Below are 25,025 nucleotides of genomic sequence, written 5' to 3' on the forward strand. Positions count from 1 at the left end.
GACAGGAATTCACAGGACGTTTGTTCCTCCCCAGACGTTTTTGCTGCTGCACTGCACTAAAGCCAGGTTTGGCTTAGCAGGTCATCTGAAATAGGACTTGTGGTTTATGCTTTCTCCTCACTAATCACAAGATGTAGTCAAGAACAAATCTTGCTTGTAATGTATGGTTTTTTGTTAATTTATTTGGAGTATTTACTTTGCAGTCGCTCCCTGTCCTCTGAAAAATTCCCCTAAATGGCCATATAGCCAAGTTTTGTTTTGTTCCTTTTTAAAAAATCCTCTCTACACACCAACACACACACACACAGAGGCCTCAGCAGCTCAACTGATTTCAGCCACACTGTGTTCCTGAGACAGAATCCCTCTGGGAACAAGCTACATCATGACATGGTGCCATTCCCAGGAGCATTATTGGGAGAAAAGATGACAGCCCCGCTGGTGGAAAAGCTTCCTTGCTTGTTTGCTTAAAAAATAAGAAAAACCCTTGAATACCTCTTCTTTAAAAGAAAGAACCACCCTGAAAGTTTTAAAATTTACCTACCCCTCCAAAAAAAAGACTAATACATGTCGAATCTATCTTCCACACTGAAATTATCTCTGATTGCCCACATGAAAATGAACATATTTAAAAATGTGATGCATTTAATACTTCACTGTATGGGACACAGGCTTATTACTTAAGTTTACACATTGCATTGGGCTCTTCATGTCAAATGTGTTCCTAGTTGACATACACTAAGCTCTATTAAACCTTTGTTAAAGTAGGATATTCCACAGTCCTAATATACCTAAAATACCTTTAATTTTAAATTAAACTGAAAGCTCTTTGCATATACAGAGGCCTTCAAAAACTGAAAATGGTTTTGAATCTTGGCAGCTGACTATGGCCACAGTGAGTTTTTAAATATTCATTCATTATCTTGCAAAGGGGGCATATAGTATTGCAAAACTATGTATTTATTTATTTATGTGTTGGTGTGCATCCAATAATCCAGTGGTTCCCAAACATTTCTCCCCATGACCACTTGAAAATTGCTGAGGGACTTGGAGGACCACTTAATGATATTTTTGGTCTTTTGTAGCAATTGTAGTGAGCTGTGCTAGATGCTGTATCATCTTAACTATATTTTATTGATTCTCTTACTTCTTATATATTGTATTTTATTGTATAAAATACAATATTTAAGAAATAAAAGCAATACAAATGCAATTAAAAATCAATATGAATATTTAATGCAAAGGATGTGCCATGTCCTGGCTTTGATGACATATCCACAGACATGATGTGGACCACCTGAATGGGGCTCAAGCACCACTGGTGGTCCAGGAACTACAGTTTGGGAACTCCTGCTAAGTCTAAGTGCTCAAGGCAACATGCAAAGCTTTAAAAGTATAAGAAAGGCTATTTTAAAAGCAGTAATTTTACAATTACAAAACCTAAAATAACATCAGAGCTCTGCTAGGTCAAACCGAAGTTATAAAGTCCAACATCCCTTTTCCCACTGCGGCTAATCAGATGTCTCTAAGAAGCCCTCAAGCAGGGCATGAAGACAATAGCCCTCTCCCATTGTTAGTCTGCAACTGGAACTAAAAAGCATGTTTCCTTTAAACCTGAAGATTGCATATAGACACCATGACTAGTGACCATTAAAAGACTGATCCTCCATTGATATGTCTTGAACCCCTTTTAAAGATGTGCTTCTCATATTGTGTGGCAGTGAATTTCTTAAAAAATGTAAACAAGTGCTTCCTTTTACCTGGCCTGAATCACCTGCCTGCCCTTATGAGATAGGGAAAAAACTTCTCTCCACTGATAATGTACAGATGAAATCAGGAAAAAATTAAAGATGAGGATACCAAGCTAAATTATATGCCTTGGTAGCCTTGCTGAAATAATTTTTAGCAAGCATCTAAAACAGTATAATGAAGCTGCCTGCTTAATGTTCATGAGGTGTTTCTGAGATTTAGTCCTCAGTATGCAGTATTCCAAGTGAGGTCAAACCAAAGATTAGTGTAAGGGCATTACAATTCTAAAAAAAAATTCCAAACGGCTTCTAGTTTTTTTCCCTCCCGTTTTTCACTTTAACCTGTGGATTCTCCGTGGGGGGGCTGTGTATCACCAAGAAAACTTCCAGAGTTGTAGAGCAAGCGATTCTGAATCCAACAGTATAAGACATGTAAGTTTTTGTTTTGAATTGGGACTATACAAAGCACCAGAAAGGGGTGAGGGTGGTATTTTCATTTAACATGGTAGAACGCGAAAAATCCCTACTGACTATAGTATACAGCCACTCTTGTGGCTGTATAATACTAGAATGTATTTTGTATCCCTTTCTTAATGCATTTGTTTTTGTTTTTAACAGTGTTGTAAGTCGCTTGGAGACCTTCGGATAACAAGTGACTAATAAATCTAATATGAATACTAATTCTAGCTCCCAGTATGGCTGTCAGCCCAGGAGCAGCTCTCTAATGTTGTTCGTAAAGGTCTCATCTACATAACTTTCTGCCCTTTTAGCATCTAGGTCAGGTACCATGGCTTTAAGGGAGTGAATGTTCCCTCAGAGCCCAAAGCTCCTTACACCAAGCGCACACTCATAACGTCAGCTCCACAAGCACATAACTATATATTAGACAATTCCTGTAACAGTAGCAGCATTAGACAAGGAAACAGCTGCAGAGGTCTGACTGAGGAGAAATTAATGGAGGATAAGGTTATCAGTGGCTACTAGCCATGATGGCTATATTCTTCCTCCATGGTCAGAGGCAATATGTTTCTGCATACCAGTTGCTGGAAACCGCAGGAAGGGAGAGTGCTCTTGCACTCATGTCCTGCTTCTGGGATTCCCATAGGCATACGGTAGGCCACTGTGAAAACTGGATGCTGGACTAGATGGGCCTCTGGCATGATCTAGCAGGCTCTTCTTAAGTTCTTATAGTGAAACAACAACAAGAAGTTGCAACAATTTCCCTCCTAAAACACAGTAAAGACTGAGCAAAGCAAGCTTATCTAGGGAGGGCATCCCAAAGCTTCAGTGTGACATCAACAGAAAGGTTCTAACTCATGCCCATACTCTACAACACTCCTTAAAAGATGGAATATAGGAGAGCATCTCCCCAGATTATATTTCAGCTGCTGATTCTATAGGAGAAGGAAGTAGGTTGGTTCCAAACAGCATTAATTCAAAATCATATATTATTAATATTAGGTGATATCCAACTTTAGTCCTACTCAGAGTAGATTCATTAAAACAATAGACAAGTCATTTTTTTCCAGTGGGTCTGACTCTTGAGTATGATTAATGTTGGATATTGCCCATTGTTCCTCCAAATTTTACAAAATGGAAATAATGGATTATCTTCACAAGATGACAATTAGCTACATTATGTATGTAGGTTCTTCACTTATAATTGCAGTAACTTTTAAATTTCATGTTAACATCCTAGTTTACATGCTGATATGTATCTTACATACCTATATCAGTTTCCTTGTGATTCTTGATATATTCAGCAAGCTCAAAATTTCCAGCAATTATTGCCACCTGAAAGATGAGAGAACCATTTAATATTTTCCATTTAATGTAATATTTTAGGTTTCATTTAATATTTTAGTGTTAAAACTTACATCTTATGTTATGCAAGTTCTAGTAACAAATAAAGACAAACATCAAGTAGATACTTTTTCAATATCACATCTTTGATCCTCTTTATTGTTTACTTTTTGGTATCTCATCTTCATATTGCGTATAAAACAGATGCTTTGAATTTCCATAAACATGTATTTTAACATCATAGAACTCAGGTCGTCCAATGGTGATTCATAGAAATAATTTGCTTCTGTTGGCCACAGAATCAGCAGAAATACATTTGGCAAAAACACATCCAAACATTGACATATTCTTCCATCAACAGACATGCAAGTAATGGACTAGAATACAGAAGCAACATAAGAGAAAATTCACTGGAGAAGGACACCTTATTAAGAATTTGCAGAAATTCATGAAGATCTCAAACACAACTTTATATTTTCATAGTCTAAAACACTTGTTGCAAATTTTGATCTTTGATTTTAAAAAGAATGTCTAGCAGAAAATAGGCACAAGTTGTCACCAAAATAAAGGAATATATAAATCTCTTGAGAATTCAGATTTTCATTTTATGAAAATGTGATATGGCTGAATGTGCTGTACTGGGATACAACGACCTCCTTTAAGTATGCACCATGGGACTTTTTTGCTTGTTTCCCTTTTCAGGCATATCACAAAGCATTCAGTTTCAAAAAGTGGTTTGTCATATGGCAGAAAATGTTGGCGTGTGCGTGCATAGATCATACAAGGATGGAATCCAAGAGTCGCATAGAACAGGAATAAGCCAGGCCAGGCAAGTTTCTTGTAAGAGTCTTTACTAGGCAAAGACATTAGACACAGTTCTCTCCACAGACGACGTTTCCCCCACACTGAGCTTTTCCAAGCATCCCACCTTATCAGGCTTCCCAGCCAGCTACTGACCTTGGCAAACCTGGCACTCTGTTCTCACAGCTTAACCCTTCTGCTTCAGGTTTCACTCTCTTTGCTACAAAACCCTGTCTGTGAGTCTCACAGCATGCTTCACTGACCAACAGCCCCCACCTGAGACTCACAGATTACAAAACTTCATTGTTCATTATTACATTTCTACAATATTAACTTTTCATTACAATACATATCAGTACATGGTTTGTTTTCTTACAGTTTCTATTTACATTTTCCGTTCAGTTCTTGTTTCTTTATTTCTTTATTCACACAGGTTTTACAGAGTCATTTTTGTTCACTTTTATTTGATAATACATTTATATTTCATTCCTCAATACAAAACTTCCACATGAGATCCATTGTTTCTTTATCTATTGGTCCTTCTTTTTCCCATTCTACTGGATATTTATCTGTTTCATTATTCTGTTGTGTAACATTAAATGTGAATCTCTGAGGTGGTTGACCTTTCGTTTTTCTTTCTGATCTCCTAACATTATCTATTTCCATTTCTTCCTCACTTTCAATTTTACTTGGACCTGCACCTGTTCCTGCACTGGTACTTGGCATTTCTGTATCTTGCATTGCCATGTCTTCACTTCTCAGCCTTTTTACAGTACGTTTGCCACCGTGTATTAGATCAGTCAATGCAGTTCTTAATGGAATTTGCTGCCCAAAAGGAACATCTGCTGCTTCCTGCTTGCTTGCACTATCTAGGATAACTGTTTGACTCTCTCTCCAAGGTTTATCTATCACCTTTATGCTTCTGCTTAACACTACTTGTTGTTTCTCAGGCAACCAAACTCTATAATATGAATTCTGAAATCCCAAAATGCATCCTGCCTGAGCTCTTGAGCCTAATTTACCATGCCTTTTCTGTTTTGCACCATGTACCCAGCATTTTGCCCCAAAAGGTTCTATGTGTTTCACCCTGGGTTTTCTTCCAGTCAGTTTCTCATAGGGAGACATGCCTATTGTTCTGTGCATGAGACGGTTCTGAATATAAACAGTGTACAGAATACATTCACCCCAATAAGTGTTATTCATATCTGCATCTGCTAGCATGGCTCTCATTGAATCCTGCAATGACCGGTTCCTCCTCTCTGCAGTTCCGTTGGAGGATGGGCTGAAGGGAGCAGTGAGACTCTGTATTATTCCCTTCTTTTCCAAATATGTTTTAAATGAATTACTGGTAAATTCCCCACCTTGATCTGATTTGATATTCTTGATAACAACCCCATATTGTGTCTCTGTCCTCTGTATAAATGCCTTCAATTTCTCTTCTGCTTCACTTTTCTTTTTCAATAAGAACACATGTGTAAATCTGGAGAAGTCATCCACAATCACTAAATAAAACCTTGCTCCACCTTTTGAGCACTGGAAAGGTCCAGCCAAATCCACATGTATGAGCTGATAGGGTTCAGTGGTCGTGCTTTCACATCTCTTATTTACCGGAGTCACAGTCATTTTTGTTTTATAGCATACTTCACACTCATCCACATGCTCACAATGCATTAATTTCAAATCTTGACTATGCTTTGGGGTGTTTTGTACCTTTTCGAAATGTGCGTGTATTAATTTTCTGTGCCATTCATGTAAACAATTATCATGTTTATCTTTAGTAACTCCTATCCAGGCACACGTGGGTTTATCAAGATTGCACTCAACCATAAACATTTGGTTCTGTAATTTCCCTTGCATGCATATTTCACCATCTTTTCTCACAAAACATCTATCCCCTTCAAATGTAACTTTACAACCTATTTGAGCCAATTTTCTTACTGATAGAATGTTATATTTTAAACCAGAAACCAATAACACATCTGTTAATATAGTTCCCAAATTACTCAACCTGAGCGTGCCTTAAATATATTTAAGCAATCCCGCTTATATAGAGTACTTGAGAGAGAAGTTGAAGATGGAAACTGAGAGATTGAGGATGGAAGGTGCAGAGAAGGAAAAACAGAGAGAGTTGGAAGCTGAGAGATTGAGGATGGAGGCTGAGGAAAAAGACAAGCAGAGGGAGTTGGAAGCTGAGAGATTGAGGATGGAAGGTGCAGAGAAGGAAAAACAGAGGGAGTTGGAAATTGAGAGAATGAGATTGGGGTTTGAGGAGAGGGAGAAGCAACGAGCAGTGGATGCCGAATTACAAGTAGAAAAGTTAAAATTTGAAAGAGAGGAGTTTCATTCTGATGAAACAAGAAAGGAGAGAGATGGAGCAAAAATAAAAATTACTCCAAAGGACTTTGCTGTCTATGAGCCTGGTCAAGATCCTCAAATTTACCTCAGCACCTTTGAAAAAGCAGCTCAGTTGTGGGGGCTACCTGAAGATAAATACAAGCAGTATTTATCAAACCTGATTAAAGGGGAATTGGCTGAGGTATACCAATATTATATGCTGAATTCAAAGAAGCAGTGTTTAAAAGATTCAGACTGGGGCCTGATTATTTTAGAAAGCTTTTCAGAAATTGCCAGATACAGACAGGGAGGTGTTTCGTGGAGCTGGGGGCAAAACTGATGGACATATTTGGGAAATGGCTGACAAGTGCAAAAGCTCAGTCTGTGGAGGAGGTGAAAAACCTCATGATATTGGATCAATTATACCATCAGTTACCACCAGAAATAAGGCTCCTGGTCAAAGACCGTTCCCCTACATCGGTGCAGGAGGCCGCAGAGATGGCGGATCACTTCGCCTCCAACAGAACTGGCTGGGTGGGGAAAACATCTAGAGATTTTAAACCCAGACCATATAATGCTGGCAGAAGGGATGTGGTACCACAGCGAGTGAGTCCTCCAGTAAAATCTGAAGGGCACAGGACACCCCAGAGTGGATCTGTGTACCCTAAAAGTGAGGAGAAACTATGCTACAAATGTGGTAGACCGGGGCACCTACATTTTCAATGTGAGGTTGCCAACCCCATTAGTAATCCTGCTCAGACAAGGGCAGTGAAAACAGAGCCCAAGGCTTTAGAAACAGCGAAAAAGGTTCAGTTCTGCCAGAACTGGACAGAAGTAACAGACCTTGATTCAAGTCTGAGAGAGGAAGTGAGTGTACAAGGGGCAAATTATTGGGCATTGCTTGATACTGGTGCTGCTCAGACATTACTGAGGCCAGATTTAATAAAATCTGAGGTAATATTACCTCAGGAAACTGTGACTATCCAAGGAGTGAGGGGTCAACCAGAAAGTTTGCCTGTGGCCCTGGTGGATATGACTTGGAGAGGCCGAGAGGGCCGATATAAAGTAGGCATTAATGCCCAGCAACAAGAACCAGTAATACTGGGAAGAGATGTAATGGGCGCCCAAGGAAAGATCTATGTAGTGACCAGACAGCAAATTGGCAGAGAAAAAGAAGCCATATTAAGGGGGGCTGAAACAAACAGGTTGGAATCTGTTAACCAGCCTCAGGTCACCATAGCAACCACTAGCAGGCCTGCTGAAGGAGACAAACTGTATCAAGTGGTCTCTGATAATGATGAGGCAGATCAATTCAGGGAAGAGCTGCAAAAAGATATAAGTTTGAAGCAGATAAAGGAACAAGCTCTGACCCAACAGATTCCTTTCACTGACAAACTGAGGAATCAAGTTGTGTGTGAGAATGGGATTTTATATAGACTGTGGATGCCTACTGAGAGAAAGGATGAATGTGAACCAGTGAAGCAATTAATAGTACCTAGCAAATACAGAACCAGATTGCTAGAGGTAGCCCACGATGTCCCATGTGCAGGACATCTGGGAATAAAAAAGACCAAGAGGAGATTGGCTGCACACTATTATTGGCCAAACATCTCCAAAGATGTAAAACAACATTGTCTATCTTGTGGAATATGCCAAAAGGTGGGAAAAAGTGGAGTAAAGACTAAGGCACCCTTAAAGCCCCTTCCTATAATTGGACAACCCTTTTATAGAGTGGGAATAGATTTGGTGGGCCCTTTTTCCAAACCCACAAGGCATGGCAAGAAATATCTATTGGTGGTGGTGGATTTTGCCACCAGGTACCCAGACGCAGAAGCACTAAGATCCGTGGAAGCCCCTGTAGTGGCAGAGGCTTTATTAAAAATCTTTATGAGGCTGGGTTTCCCTCATGAAGTGCTGACGGATCAAGGCAGTGTATTCATGGGAGAAGTGATGCAATGTATGTGGAAATGTTGTGGTCTAAAACATCTAAAGACCACTACTTACCATCCCGCCACTAATGGGTTAACAGAGAGATTCAATGGCGTTTTGAAGGGCATGATCAGAAGCTATGTTCAAGATCACCCACAAGACTGGGATGAACGGTTGGGATGCTTCTTATTTGCATACAGAGAAGTCCCTCAGGAGTCAACAGGCTTCTCACCCTTTGAACTCATGTTCACTAGAAAAGTGAGGGGACCTTTGGAACTATTAAAAAATTCATGGGAAGGAACCCTGGGAGAGTACAAAACATCTGTAGTAGATTTTGTATTGGAATTCCGCAATAAAGTAACATCAGTGATGGAGGTGGTGGAAAAGAATTTGAGTCAAGCACAGGAGAAGCAACGTTACTGGTATGACAGAACAGCCAGGGAACGTGTGTATGATGTGGGAGATATGGTTATGGCGTTCATACCCAGGAAACATGACAAATTACAGGCTAACTGGGAAGGACCATATACCATCAGAGAAAGGCTTGACACAGTGACGTATGTAATTACCACAGACCAATTAAACAAAAGCAAAGTGGTTCATGTAAATATGTTGAAGCCTTACCATACCAGGGATGCACAGGTGTTGCAAGTTACCTTATTCCCTGAGGGAAGTGGGCCTGAACTTCCAGATTTGGTACAGGAAAGCAAAGACAAAGGAGGGGTAGATCAAGTGGAATGGTCAGAGGAGGTGAAGGAGGAAGTAAAAGAGGAGATTCTGAGAGTTTTGAAAACCTATAGGAATCTCTTTAGCAACAAACCTGGCCGAACCAGTATAGTTATACATTCCATTGATACTGGAGATCATGCCCCAATCAGATCTGTTCTGTACCGTGTGAATGAGAAAGTTTTGAATGAGATCAAAAAGGAGGTGGAAGATATGCTGGAATTAGGAGCGATCAGGGAATCCATCAGTCCCTGGGCCTCAAGTATTGTCCTGGTTCCGAAAAAAGATGGAACGACAAGGTTTTGCATTGATTATCGGCTAATCAATAAAATTACTGTCCCAGATGCGTATCCTATGCCTAGGGTAGACGCAATGTTAGAGTTATTGGGGGCAGCAACCATTATCTCTGTGTTAGACCTCTGTAAAGGATTTTGGCAAATGGAACTAGACGAGCAATCCAGAGCCAAAACTGCCTTCAGTACACCAGATGGGTTATATGAGTTTGTGACCTTACCCATGGGACTATGGAACTCACCAAGTTCATTAAGTCAAGGTCCTGTCAGCACAAGGATTTAAATTTTCCCCCCCTCTCCTCTCCCCCACACCCCTACATTTGCTCTAGCAGTTTCCCCAACCCTCCAGAACAGATTTGGGGAGGGAGCAGGCCCCCTATGGGGAGGAGAAGGGGAAAAGTCCAATGTCACAAGTAGGAATCCTTGTGCTGATGGGACATATTAGTTGGATACCACCCTGGACTGGCAATGACCGGCCAGGGAAGAGATCTTGGGGTTATGGTATGTAGCTCAATGAAAACATTGATCCAGAATGCAGCAACTGTGAAAAAGGCAAATTCCATGTTAGGAATCAATACAAAAAGGATCAAAAATAAAAACTGCCAAGATCATAATGTGGTTATATAAGTCTATGGTGCGACCATACTTGGAATACTGAGTATAATACTTTTTACTTATAATCATGCTACTTTCAGGATAAGAGGCAGCATGGGGAAAACAGTGGGAGAGAGCTATTGCCCTCATGCCCTGCTTGTGGGCTTTCCATAGGCATCTGATTGGCTGCTGAGGGAAATCCTGGGCTAGAGAGGTCCCTGATCTGATCCAGCAGGGCTGTTGTTATGTCCTTAGGTTCACTGCCCAAGAGTAAGGGGAACCTGGAAAAATGTTAATGCACAGTAATTTTTGAGTGGATTCTGACATCAACTTTGATTTAGTAAATGAGAAATGATAGGGGGTATAATTATTTCAACCAGCTGGTTGAGAATATGTGCTAACCTTCTATGTGTCCAGTCCGCTTCATCTCAAAAACTTATTCAAGGAACTCTCAATTGACTTGTCACTTTTTAACTATGAGTTAAAGAAGAGCATTGCATTCACAGATATTAAAAACCAAAACCTGTCAGCCAGATACTGGGTTCATGGTCAAGAGTTAAATGCTCCATTTTTAATGTGAACCATTTCCTATAGTGTTGTGTAGTTAATTCACTGATAAACATCAAGCAGTGTACTAAGGTACAGATCAAACGAACTACCCACTGCAACTGAAATCATCATTGTTTCCCCCATTGTTATGTTAGTGTTATACACCGTCAAGCAAAATAGGTCTCTATTCCATAAATACATTCATTAACCTCAATAAGGTAAGCAGCTAATCAATATGTCTCTCTGAACCTGTCCTTTAGCAATGAATGTACCATAATTTTAAGAAATATATCATGATTTTTTGTGGGCTGCAAGCTCTGTAGGAATGGAGCTTTGAAAAATAATCTCTTTTAATTCAGGCTATTTTTGGCAGACTTCATTCACACAAGTTCAAGTACTGTGATGTTCATTTACAGATAAGGGGTAGGGGCTCTTCATCACCTTATGCTTATCCAATGACAACAATTTATTTTAAGCAAAACAGGGTCTCATTCTTTACACTCAGAACTCAAACACTGAAGAGGTACAGCTATTAAATATGAGACATTATTGAGATGACAGAATTTTTTATCTGAGGTAGTAAATCGCCATAAAAATGGTAAATATGTTTTATAACTTCAAAGAGAGCCATTTTATTAATACTGCTCAAACATTAAAATGGAAGAACAGTAATAGTTCCCTTCTGAGCTTCACGGAAGCTCATTTCCAAAGGAATTGTCAGTCTCAATATAATTTATTTGAATGTGGCTGCAGTAGGGTGTCAAGATGTAATGTAATGGCAAAAAAGGTGAAAATATTTCCATACTTTATGACAAAACACGAACAAGTATTAAGTATAATTAAAAATGTAATATTTTAACATGATTGATTCATTATCTATGCAACTTGCAGAGGCATTTGGAAAAGCCTACATTCCTTAGTAATTTAATTATGTCTAGAATGCCAGAAACCTGCAACCAGATAATTGGCTACTTAGATCAAATTAATGTTCTTTAACTCCATATTTCCACCTATGTTTTTCAGTCTGCTCCCTACCTTGTCCCACCTCGTTAAGCACATCTGTCTCTTGGCCTGCCTTCTTAGCATTCCAATCTCTCCATATGCCCCACCACATACTGACCATACTAGCCACCCTGGGCTCCTTCTGGGAGGAAAGGGGGATATAAACTAAATAAATAAATAGTAACATCACTGTGAGGTTTCCTCAGAGCCCTCTGTTTCATTTCCTCAGTCTCTGATCCACTCTGTCCAAATTCAAGCCTCCTCTTAGGTACTTATTTCTCAATGAATATGTGAGGCACACCTCCCAATCCTTATGTGCCTGCTGGATTGCCATGTATTGCATTTAGCATTACTGAAATGGGTTCCCAAACTCAACAGAGTGCTATGTGTGAATAAGGCTCCCTTTCTAAGCCTTAATGTGTTGTAGGTATGGCCAGAGGGCCAAGCCCACTCTCTCTGCGGGTGGAGGGATGTACATGGAATAAAATCCCAAGCAAAGATGTTGCTTTCCCTTACTTCACAGAAGGTGGACTGCCAACATTCTGGTAGTTTCTTTAAGAACCTAAGAAGAGCCTGCTGGATCAGGCCAGTGGCCCATCAAGTCTAGCATCCTGTTCTCACAGTGGGCAACCAGATACCCATGGGAAGCCCACAAGAGGATCTGAATGCAAGAGCACTCTCCCCTCCTGCAGGTCCTGGCAGCTGGTTTTCAGAAGGATACTGCCTCTGACTATGGTGGCGCAGCATAGCCATCATGGCCAGTAGCCATTGATAGCCTTATCCTCCATGAATTTGTCTAATCTTCTTTTAAAGCCATCCAAGCTGGTGGCCATTACTGCCTCTTGTGGGAGCATATCCCATAGTTTGACTATGCGCTGAGTAAAGAAGTACTTCCTTTTGTCTGTCCTGAATCTTCCAACATTCAGTTAGATCAGACCAAAGGCCCATTCAGTCCAACATCCTACTGTCACAGTGGCCAACCAAATGCCTATGAGAACTATGCAAGCAAGTCCAAATGCAACACTGCTCTCCCCACTTGGGATACTCAATAAGTGGTACTCAGAGGCAGTAATCATACCAGTTCAGCCAATCCGTGTCAGAAGATTCTCTGCCACAATCACTATGCAACACAGATTTCAGCCATTTTAATTTTTAAAAATGTATTTTTTCAACTATGAACATATATAAATTAATGTAATACAGAAAATAAAGAACATTGTAAACAAGGGTCGGAGAAGCTTTTTTCAGCCAAGAAATCACGTTCCCTCATAGCAGAGTTTCCAAGGCTGCATGCCAATGGTGGGCAGGGCCAAAATAAAAGTGGGTGAGGCCAATGCAAGTAGGGCCATACCTGACATGTATGTAGCACACACAGACAACACACATATTTACATGTGTGCATGAATATACACATACACTCTCTCTCTCCCTTCCCCTCCCCTGCAGCAGCAATTAGTCTTAAGAAACGCATTTCAGTTCATTTCAAGCCTAACTGCTGGAAAGGGGGTGGGGGTTAATCTTCATAGATATTGCAGTTGGGGTGGTGGCAGCAGAGCTAGTCGTACCATCTCTAGCTGCACTATCCACAAAGACTGGCTCCCATGCAGCAATTAGGATTAAAAACAGTCTTCCACTGGCATCAATAGAAGGTTGTTTTCAATCCTAGTTACCATGCAGGGGGAACAATTTTTGGCAAGGAGAGGTCACATTGCATTAGAAAGGGAGGGTTAAGCCTTACCTCCCTATCTGTGACCCCTCTCCAAAAATCAACCACACACAACAATTAGACTTGAAAAAACTCATATAGCAGACTTCGTAAAGCCTAATTGCCATGGGAAGTCACAAAACACAGGGAGGCACAGGGAGGAGAGGATTAATCCATCCCAAAAAACACTCTCCACTCCAGCAGCAATTAGACTTGGGGGGGGAAAACTCTTGCTAGTTCCAATAGGAGGCTTTTCCAACCATAACTGCTACACTGGGGGGGGGGGTTAGGCAAGGATGGGATGCTCTGAGCTAAATGGGGAAGTCCCACGGCCCACATCTGGCCCACAGGCTGCTATTTCCCCATCCCTGCTATAAAGCCACAATATATTTAGCTTCTATTACAGGTGGCTGTATAGTGCTAGTGCAATGCATTGGTAATCTGGTCCATCTTCCATTAAATCAGTGGCAGGGCTCATTCACAAGTGGGAAGCAAGTAGTTGTGTTGACTTTAGCTACAAACCTGCATCCTGCATGAGTACATGTAGAGAGGCTGTTCATAGGGTTCCAATTTTAACCTTTCCTCCCACACTAGATCACCTCAGTGGTCAGAGTGCCACTGCTGTACCTGGCATGCTGCAACTCCACAGCCTTTCACTTTAAACTAAGGCCCTTCTATGCTTCAGTTTCCAACAGTCCACCCTTTGCTCTGGCCCCCACAAATAGCTCTGCTTCTATTGCAGTTTTTATCTAGGCATGAGGAATCTATGGCCTTTCATATGTTAACATACTACAACTCCCATCATCCCAGACTACTGAACATGCTGGTTCACAATGATGGGAGGTGGGAGTCCAACAAAATCTAGAGAGCCAGAGGTTCCCTACCATGGACTAAATTAGGTGTGAGGAGCTTTGGCCCTCCAGATGTTGCTGAACTGCAATTCCCATCAGCCCCAGCAAGCATGGCCAATGGCCAGGATGCTGGAAGTTGTAGTTCAGAAACATCTGGAGGGCCAGAGGTTACCCACACCTGGTCCTAATGAATCCACACAGCAGAAATTACAGACATCCAAAACTGTTATTTTTGTAAATTGCTCCCTATTTCCTTTGAAGTCTACGCATAGTTACTTTGTAACAGAGTTAGGGAACCTATGGCCCTCCAGAAGGCCTTCCTGGACAGAGATAGCCAGGCCTGTGACTTTTGGCTATGCTGGTTTTGGAGGGACACATGTTCTCCATCCCTGACTTAATTCAAAGTAATTTTACTCCATGAAGGAACTATTTTTCTTTGGCAGAATGATCAAGTAGTTTTATTTTGGTTTTCTATGGCTTCTGTTGAATTACATGGAAAACAAATATCAACGTTGAAATCTGGAACACTTTTAACCGATGCTTCTAATTCCAAACACAGAAACCAAGTGCAGGTTTAGCCACCATCACAATAGTGCTCATCAGTACCACACTGAACAGCTATCATACAGACAGAGCTTGGAAAAGTTACTTTTTTGAACTACAACTCCCATCAGCCCCGGCCAGCATGGCCACTGGATTGGGCTGATGGGAGTTATAGTTCAAAAAAAGTAACTTTTCCAAGCTCTGAGACAGCACACAAGGCTGCACTTCCTCCACTTGCATATAGCCTACAAAATGGTGGGCAAATGGCTAATATCCCAGAATACCAAAAATGTCTGAGCATCATTCACACCTGAGGTTACAATGGGGGTTCATTATGCAAAGAGCAACGTGTGGGAAAGGGAAAGTGACAGACATACTTTTCACTTTTAAGAAAATGAAATATCACTCAGGTAAGAACTTTGCTACTTGAAAAAAAGAATACACAATTAATCTCCATCCTCACCATTCTTCCTGGTTCTGTTCTAATGTTTATTTTCATGCACAATACAGCTCCATGGAATTATGAAAAAGCTGATTTTATGAAAAACATTTCTTCCTTTGAAATATGAGAAAGCACATTAAGCATATATTTGTATTGTATGGTTTAATAAAGTCTAAAACCTGCTAAGACCCAGCTGTATGCAATTGTACAGTGCCTAGTAAAAGGGGCTCAATGCTATTGTGACTGATTATAATAATGCAGTAGAATGCCACAAGTTCTAAGTGGTATCCATTATCAGATCTCTTGCAAGAAGAAAAAATTCAAGTATACAAACTGGGTATTGTTTGGTGATCACTGAAAACTGAAATCTCAGTGTCTGAAATCTCCGTAGCTAATGTAAAAGATACGAAAAAGGCAAAGTAAAACCATCTAGTAGCCTCACATAATTTCAGATCATTTTAATGTTAATGTATGTTTATTTACTGAATAAAAACAAACAACACGTTCCTATGGCTCAATTCATCTGGAAAGTATAATCTTTTCTAATATGAAATTGTTTTTATATTCAGGATTTTTTTTATGTTAGAGCAAAAGTACTGCATGATAGGAAAGTCATGTCCCAATTCTAGGGTGATAGTATGAAAGCACAGATGATATCCCAGACAGCTTTGATTTGAATGACCAAATGCAGAAGGCATCAGGGCTACTGTATTTTTAAAATCACAAACTATGTTTAGATTATTATACAGCCACAAGAGTGGCTGTACACTATAACCAGCGTGGATTTTTCACATTCTGCAATGTTAAATTGAAAATACCCCCAAGGCCATTCTCTTGCTTCCCATAAACTCATTTCAAAATAAAACCTTACAAAATTTATAGTCCTGAACTCAGAAATGCTTGCTTAACAATACTCTCCATTTTCATGGTGATACACGAAACAGTCACAGAGAATCAAGAGTTCAAAGTCTAAAAAGAGAGGGAAAAACCCGAGAGCCCTTTTGGACTTTTTTCTCTGAGAGTTCTCATAATCTGTTGAAATTCATTAAAAACCAGCCATGTTCACAGAGTACCTGTAATCCTAATACTGACCTTGCCCCATACTCTGACCTTCATCTTCTGCAGTTTAAAAGTTTAAAAAATGCCTCGCTGATTTTTAATTAATTGAAGAAATTTTGGCTGGAACCCAATGATAACATTGGGCATGCTCAGTAAGAACCAACTGTCAGTGTTCTAAAAGCCAGACTCACAGCTGCTGGGCTTGCCTAGTTAGGGGGCCACACCCACACCAGAGTTTGATTTCACTTGAGACAGTCATGGCTTCCCTCAGAGAATCCTGGGAAGTGTGGTTTGTTAAGGGTGCTGAGAAGAGACTCCTGTTCCACTGAGAGACCTCCAGTGTCCAGACTGGTTTAACAGTCAGCCACTCTGATTGAAGGTCTGTGAGGGGAACAGGGCGTCTCCTAGCAACTCTCAGCACCCTTCACTAGCTACACTTCCCAGGATTCTTTGAGAGAAGCCATGACTGTCCAAAGTGAAATAAAGGTCTGGTGTGGATGTGGTCAAGGACAGCTTTGGTTCAAATCTGGGTGGGAGGCTACATGTCTACTGTAGAATAGAAAGGTGGGGGAGACACTGAAAAGCAATGATACTGTTCACAATCTTTTCCTTTTGGAAAGGAAAGGGGCTTCCCTTCTGCCCAGTGCCCACCCAATTTCCTCCCGTCCCTCCCCCTCCCCTCCCTGCCCCTCCCCCAGGTCAGTGTTGGACTACAACCTGGGAGACCAGGGTTCGAAGCCCTACACAGCCATGAAGCTCACTGGGTGGCCTTGGGCCAGTCACTGCCTCTCAGCCTCCTAGGAAGGCAATGGTAAAACCGCCTCTGAATACCATTTATCATGAAAACCCTATTCATAGGGTCAACATAAATTGGGATCGACTTGAAGGCAGTCCATTTCCATTTTCAGACATGATTGCACAGAAATAAATCCCATTGAACTAAAAAAGTATGCAACTGATCAAACCTGCCCTCCCCTTCTCCTTCCTCCTATCCCCTCCCTCTTGCCCCCCTTCCCTCCCACTTCATTTGCCCCTCACTCCCCCTCCCCCTCCCTTTCCAATCCCCTTCTTCCGCTTCCCCCTCCTCCTCCCCTTCCTCCTCCCCATGGTCAGTTTTACCTATCCTAAGCATGATTACATAGGAGTAAATCCCATTGAACTCAATATGCATGCAAATGATCAGACCTGCTTTTCCCCTCCTTCTCCTCTCCCTTCCTCTTCCCCTCCCCTCTTCCTTCTTCCTCCTCCCCTGCCCACTCCAGCCTCCCTCTCTCCCCCCTGTCAGTTTTACCTATCCTAAGCATGATTGCACAGGAGTAATTAGCACTGAATTCATAAACATGCAAATGATCAAACCTGTCCTTCACCCTTCCCCAGCCTGCCTACTCCCATCCCAGTCCTCCCCTCTGCATTTCCTCCCCTCCCTCCTCCTCCTCCTCCCCTCCCTATCCTCTGTGGTCAGTTACCCCTCTCCTAAGCATCATTGCAGGGGAGTAAATCCCACTGAACTCAATAAGCATGCAAATGATCAATCTATTCTCAGCAAACTTGGACAGGATCCCACTTCTTACCTTCCGGATTAAAAAGCAGGGAAATTCACTAATAGGCAAAAAAAACTTGAAGTTTAAGAACGTACCTATAGCCCACAGATATTTCTATCAAACTTTAAAAAGCAGGGAAATTGGGCAGCTATAGTGAATGCACCAGGGGAGCAGGAGACCTGACCTTGTCTCTGAGATATTGGACTGTCCAGAGCTTGGAAAAGTTACTTTTTTGAACTATAATTCCCATCAGCCCAATCCAGTGGCCATGCTGGCTGGGGCTGATGGGAGTTGTAGTTTTAAAAAGTAACTTTTCCAAGCTCTGGGACTGCCCTACAAATTTGTCAAAATGCAAACACAATTTGGGTTGGTCTTTCACAGTCCAATCCACTTCCTGTGTAGCTTGGAAGAATTTAGTAACATGTGCCTCTGAGCATATGGTGAGTGGTGGCAACACCTGCAATCAGCCCAAAGAACAGAAACAAGACATGTGCTGTGCTGATCTTGTTTTAGCAGGGAGGAAGCAACATTATTAAGATAGTTGATATAGTTCAGATGGTCACTTTAAATATGTCTGATTTACTTTGCAATTTTAGTAAGTTTCCTATACGAAATCATTTTCTTTTATTTCTGTATCTGTGAATATGTGAAGTACAGCAACACTTTGCAAAATTTACACTAAAAAGACTCCAAACATAATTGTGGAATAATGGCATTGACTTCTGCAGAATAGTCTCCAGTGGACCTCAGGAGTGTCTCAGTTTGCACAAGATAAAACTTGGAGGTGAAATATATTCTAGCAAAATGCTAGGTGTGCTCTATGTTTTTAATTGACCGTGCCCACCTTGCCTTAAATGAAGTGGTTTAAACATAGCAGGCTGAAAACATGCATCCTCTTTTTTCCAACAGCTAGAGTCATTGCTGACGTAGCAACATATTGTAATCAGTCTGATTTTACATCAAACTGCAGTTTCAGATTCAACTGTTAATGCACCCAAAATAGAAATAGAACATAACCTCCAATTCAGAGCTTGGAAGATTACTTTTTAAAAGTAATAAATTACAGTTACAGTTACATGGCCCAAAAAGTAGTAATTACCGTTACAATTACAATTGCTCTGAAAGTAACTGATTACTTTACTTTCCCTCCAAAGTAATCACTACAATTACATTTCAGTTACTTTAAAAAAACTGCCTACAAGGTGCTGCCTTGGCTGCTGCACCTCTAAGTAGCCTAAAACAACATTAAAAATAAACAAACACATACAGAGGTAGTAGAATAATTATTTTTATTCGTAAGATAGCAATGGTGGTCTCTCTGCTGGTAAGAGTGGTGGGGAGGGAGGCTGAGGCCACTACTCAGATCTTTGCATGCCAAACCAAGTGCAACTCCCCCACTTAGCCAGCCAGCATAATCTCTCTCACTTAACCACCTCCCAGACCCTGCCCTGCCACCAACTAAGGGACACTCACTCAAGCAAACATTTTCCCCTGAGATGCAAAAAAGTTAAAATTCTGCAAATGCAGCACAGTAGCCAGAGAGGGTGGTGGAGGCCACTTTGTGTGCCAAGTGCAAACACAGTATTCACACACACGTTGTCATCTTTCACCTCCACAGTTCTTTATCTCCATTTTGCTGCTGCCTCCTTCTCCTCCTTTATCCATGTTCTTGACCTCTGGATCCTTTTTCCCTCCACTCCATTCTTCACCACCACTATCCGTTTTTTTAAATAATTGTTTTCTCCACTCCACCCTGTCTCACTGTCTGCCTCCTCCCTCGTCGCCTCCTGCCCATGAACAGAGCATGAGGAAAGAGAGATGCTGCACAGAAGCCCAGTTTGAGGCACATGATTTTCATCCACAAATCAGAGGAGCAGAAGACTTCCCCTGCTCCCCCCCCAAGTAATGCCCAAAAGTAATTCTGGAAACGTTACAATTACTCCACAAAAGTAGTAAAATTACTCCTAGTGATATTACAATCAAAATGTAAAGGAATTACTCACTCGTTACTCAAAAAAGTAATGAATTACAAGTAATTCGCTACTTGTAACTAGTTACTTCCAAGCTCTGCTCCAATTTGAAACACAAAAGGCTGTCTTCACCATCATATGACACTGACCAATAAAAAGGCTTTGAAATTAATAAGAATAAATTTGACACAGATTTCTAGGATGAATAATGAGGGAAATAAAATTTTCTAGTTTAGATTCTCCATAGAAACATTAGTAACACAGGAAAGAAGCAAAGTAAGAAGAACACCAACAAACATACAAAAATATAATTCTCCACCTTTGGAGATGGAGGTGTTGCCACCACTCACCATATGCTCAGAGGCACATGTTACCAAATTCTTCAAAGCTACACAACAAGTGTCATCTGTGTTCCTCATGATAGAATTGCTAACCAAAAAGGAAAGTATAACCATCCTCTCCAACATTGGGTGGGGTAGATCATGAATATAAACCATGGAAACCTAGGCCTGGCTATATTAAAAGACCATGACACCAAAATGATGTGGTATAATAAAATATTAGGAAATAAATATTTTGATGCAGTTTTTATGTTATGGAAAATATCAAGTGACTTCAAAATAAATGGCAAGATCATTTAATAGCAGTATCTCCCAAATTCAATACGGAATGTTTTTTATATATATATTTTAAAAAGTAATTTTCTTTTAAAGGCAAATCAATCACCATACCATGTAAGCTTATAGGTAGTTTAGGAGAAGAAGAATGGTTGTATGCTACTAAACAGTAATCTCTGGACGGTTTCCACTGAACTCCAGAATTTGTGGAGGTGGTTCAGATTACTTGAACAGATGATGAAAGACTAGAAAGACTGGTTGCATGAAAAATTTTGCAATTATTTCCCAAGTCTCTCAATCCATTTCAAAGCGGTTTCCGGCCTGATTTCGGAACATTAACTGCCTTGGTCACCATAGAGGATGATCTGTGCCAGGAAAAGGACAGTGGGAATGTGACCCTGTTAATTCCCCTGGACCTCTCAGTGACTTGCAATGCGTCTGACCATGGTATTCTTCTAGAACATCTATCTGGTTCAGTGGTTCTGCTCCTTTCTGGAACACAGATTCCATGAGACAGTAGTGGGAGGTTGCTTTTCCTGCTGATAGGACTTGTCCTGCATGGTTTCCCAGGGATTCAATTCTATCGCCCAGTCTCTTTAACATCTATATGAAATTACCAGATGAAGTCTTCTGAAGATACAGTGTCATCAGTATACTGCTGGTTTCTATTTCCCCTTTCCATTGGATCAAGATGTGGTGGCGGTATCCCTGAATTAGTGTCTGAGATTAGTAATGAACTACGTGACAGTAAACACACTGAAACTTATTCCAGACAAGTTGAAGACGACGTGAGACTCAATGGGCTGGCTAGCTGGGGAAATGCCTGTCCTGGTCTCTCTTAAGGTACAGGTCTGCAGCCCGAGGGTACTTCTGGACCTAGTATTGTTTCTGCATTATCATGTAGTGGCTATGGCTCAAAAAAAAAACCTTTTACAAGGTTTGGCAAGTTTGCTAGCTAAAATATAGATACCTCGCTCCTGTCATTCATTCCTTGGTGACTTTCATTTTAGACTACTATAATGTGCTCTACATGGGACATCTTGAGAACAGTCTGGAAACAGGTAAGAACAGATAAAATAAGATTACCTGGAGATGCTGGGGATTGAATTTGAGACCTTCTGCATGCAAAACATGTGCTCTTCCCCCTAATCTCACAGATTAGGTTATCACTGAGAGTCATTGCTATGGGCTGAAGAATACTTCAAAGCCCTGAATAAAGGTTAGCCTCAGGGTTATTTAAGGGAGCTTTCTCATGCTACATTTGTGATGTGGGAACCATGAACAGCTCCTGCCCATGCTGTAAAGGTAGTATCAGAGAAGCCAGTGCTACATGGAGGAGCCCATGTTATGAATCCTCTTCACATTGCCACCCTGGGCTCCTACTGGGAGAAAGAGTGGGATATAAATCAAATCAAATAAATAAATAATAAACATCAGGGTCACCCCTTTCCAGACTAGGGCAATGCCAGTATGAGGTGGAGGCTGGGTTCCTGCTACAGGGCCCAAGGCTTCTGATATTTCCTTGTGGTTCCTAAAGCAGCCATAGTATTCTCCAAGCAGCCCCTTCTTACTAGACTGAGTGTCAGTGGAAGAGGCAATCAGAGGTTCTACATTAAATTATTACAAACCTGCTTGTAAGATTCATACAAATAAAAATAGCATAGTTATAGAGATGAAAGACTAGGATTTCATATGTCACACTTTCATTTCAGAAATAAAAGTTCAATTTGCATTTGGTAAGTTTTATCTTCTTTCTTTATATGACCTTTTAATGTACATGAACTTCTAAACAATATTAATTCAATACACATACCTAGCTTTGTTTGATGCTGTTACAATATAATAATGAAAGTAACTAATATTTGTTCAACCCAACAAGCAGACTGTTTCACTGCCTAAGAAATATTTATTGGGGTAAGATTGCTTAGATTTAGCTTATATCTACATTTTAAAGTTGCCGTTTTAGACTATCCTTACAAAGTAAAAAGCTCGTACTTGAAAAGTATTTTGCAAACAGCAGCAAAGGTAAATTATTGAATTGTTCATATATAGCAACTGGAATGATACATTGGAATCCCAATTACATACACAAGTAAAACATACAAGGAATGTCTGAGAACCAACTAAATAGTTGCTAATTATATTTTGCCTAGGTATTCTGTGGCTATGTGTACAAGTATTTGCAGTTTTCCCCCAGTTTTCATAACAAGAATATTTCACAATTTTGTGCCTATATGTTTATATTATACAGATTTTTTTTACTACAAAGTGCAATTTTAATAACAGTTGTATTCTAGTCCAGAATATTTCACTGTTGTTGTGCATGCTACTTAGCATGTTCTACACTTCACCATGCAATAACCAGTCCAATTACAACACTGCAAAAAATTATACAGTTCTAAAATATTTGACTTTGACATGGACATGTAACATTTTATATGGATATCATCTAGAGGAATGAAAAGTATTAACAATTTGATTAACGTATCAACTGTCAGAGGCATAATTTGAATAATCATCCCCTCCCCCAATCAAATTATCTTTTATTTCTGCTGTGCAGTCCTAGTTCTTTTGCTTGAACTGATGTTCTGTTGAAGAGCATTACCTTTTGGATGCTTTCGATAGGCTATCTGGCTGAATTTAATTTCATCTTCCTTCCTTGATAATACAGAGCACACTAGCGTTCTCTTCCTTTTACTGGTCTTTTGAATGTGATTTTTCTTCCACCACTGAAAATTTTTCAGTCAGAATGCATACTGATACTGTTCTAAAATTTAGCAGCAGATTTGGTATACTGTGTCCAGAAATTCTCCTAGCAACTCTGGCTTAGCGTCTAACATTTTCTTTATTCAAACTATGATTCATGGTGCCATCTGTAGTCAGATATTGATAGGCAGTAGTCTTAGAATAGCTATTATACATTTGCTCAACAACTAGTTTTAGCATCTGCAAATATAAATCATGGTGTAAGTCCAACATTTATTTATCAAATGATTTTACATTTTCTAAAACAACATAACATTACTTATTCAAAGGCCTGCCTTTTCACTATTCAATTCTGCGAGGGTAAATAAGAACCATATTTCAGCAGCATAGAAAGAAAATGCTGAAATATAATTACTGTCAAATGTGACCAAAGGCCATCTTCTCTGAAGGTCAAACTACCCATGACCTTAACTGTGCAATTCTGCCTTGAGAGTGCAATACTTTTTTTTCACAAATTGCCAACACAGGATTTCTGATCCAGATCAGGACCCTAGCATGGGGATAAAAAAGGTAAAGGTGTACCCGCACTTGTTATGCGAGTCGTTTCCGACTCTTAGGGTGACGTCTTGTGACATTTACTAGGCAGACCATATATATGGGGTGGGAGCCAGTTCCATCCCCGGCCTTTCTTTACCCCCCAGCATATACCGGGTACTCATTTTACCGACCACGGATGGATGGAAGGCTGAGTGGACCTCGACCCCTTTTACTGGAGATTCGACTTCCTCCTTCGTTGCAATCGAACTCCGGCCGTGAGCAGAGCTTCGGCTGCGTTACCGCCGCTTACCACTCTGCGCCACAGATAGGGCAGCTTTAAACCTTTGACTCCTGCTGTGGTCCCAATCCAAACTGGGCCTCCCACACCTGCAATTTGCATTTCAAAAAAAGCCCCATTCCTTTTCTGCACTACAAATTGCAGTCAAACAAGGGGACTTTGCAGATCAGCAATGCAGCACGGGGCTAAGAGTTAAAGCCCCCCTACCACCCACACTAAAGTCCCATTCCGGACAGAAGGGGCCATCCTGGCAGTGTGCGTGCATGCGTGCGTGCGTGCGTGCGTGCGTGTGAGAGAGAGAGAGAGAGAGGAACCTGCACTCAAGGGAAGAACTACACAGTTAATGTCATATGCAGTTTGTTCCTCACAATAACTGCTTTTGGATGCTTTAGAATAAGGATTTTCAAACTGAGGTTGATCAATGAAAATATGAGTAATGGAAGAACTTTCCTGTCTGTCACAACAAAGCTTCCCCAGCAGAGAAGTCTATATATGTAAAGTGTTATTTGGAGACAAGTAGTCTGTTTTAGAGAAAACTAGGCAATTAAAGAGCCAAGTTAAAGGGCCATGTGTGATCACATTTAATGTGTCTGGTTGTTATTAAACAGCACCCACCCAGGGGAGGGAATATCTGAGCATGGGAGGAGGGATTAAATCCTGTTACAGTATGCTGTGGTCCTGAAGAATATTCTCCCCACATTTCTATTTGATGCTAGAGGAAAGCTGCTATTGGCACACTACGTATTCTGATTTCCCTCTCCCAACCTCCCATAACTGCAGTTTAACAGGGACAGTGGGAGCAGACACAATCTATTGATAATGTATTTAACATATTACTTAGCTTGGCCAACTGATGTATTCATTCTTTACGTTTTATTCCCATTTTCAAGTAGCATGAGACATTGCAATATTCTAAGGATGACAATGCATTCCACATCTTGATTAATGCTGGATCTATTGTTCATTAATTGCTTTATCCT

At 40.6% G+C, this 25,025-nt stretch overlaps 1 protein-coding gene and 1 long non-coding RNA gene across 8 annotated transcripts in view; one reads left to right on the forward strand and one right to left on the reverse strand.

The window, feature by feature from the left end:
* Positions 1–25,025, reverse strand: part of SHANK2 (SH3 and multiple ankyrin repeat domains 2) — a 655,745-nt gene that overhangs the window by 496,423 nt on the left and 134,297 nt on the right. For all 7 annotated transcript variants that reach the window (XM_061610714.1, XM_061610713.1, XM_061610715.1 and 4 more), the window contains exon 10: positions 3,473–3,539. In XM_061610714.1, coding sequence (XP_061466698.1) covers positions 3,473–3,539 — 67 coding nt within the window. The remainder of the gene's footprint in view (positions 1–3,472; positions 3,540–25,025) is intronic.
* LOC133377192 (uncharacterized) overlaps positions 21,513–25,025 on the forward strand; it is a 45,032-nt gene continuing 41,519 nt past the window's right edge. The window contains exons 1-2 of the long non-coding RNA XR_009760644.1: positions 21,513–21,565; positions 22,217–22,240. This is a non-coding gene — a long non-coding RNA (uncharacterized LOC133377192). The remainder of the gene's footprint in view (positions 21,566–22,216; positions 22,241–25,025) is intronic.

Source organism: Rhineura floridana, chromosome 2 (assembly GCF_030035675.1).
Source record: "Rhineura floridana isolate rRhiFlo1 chromosome 2, rRhiFlo1.hap2, whole genome shotgun sequence".
Taxonomy (NCBI): Eukaryota; Metazoa; Chordata; class Lepidosauria; order Squamata; family Rhineuridae; genus Rhineura; species Rhineura floridana.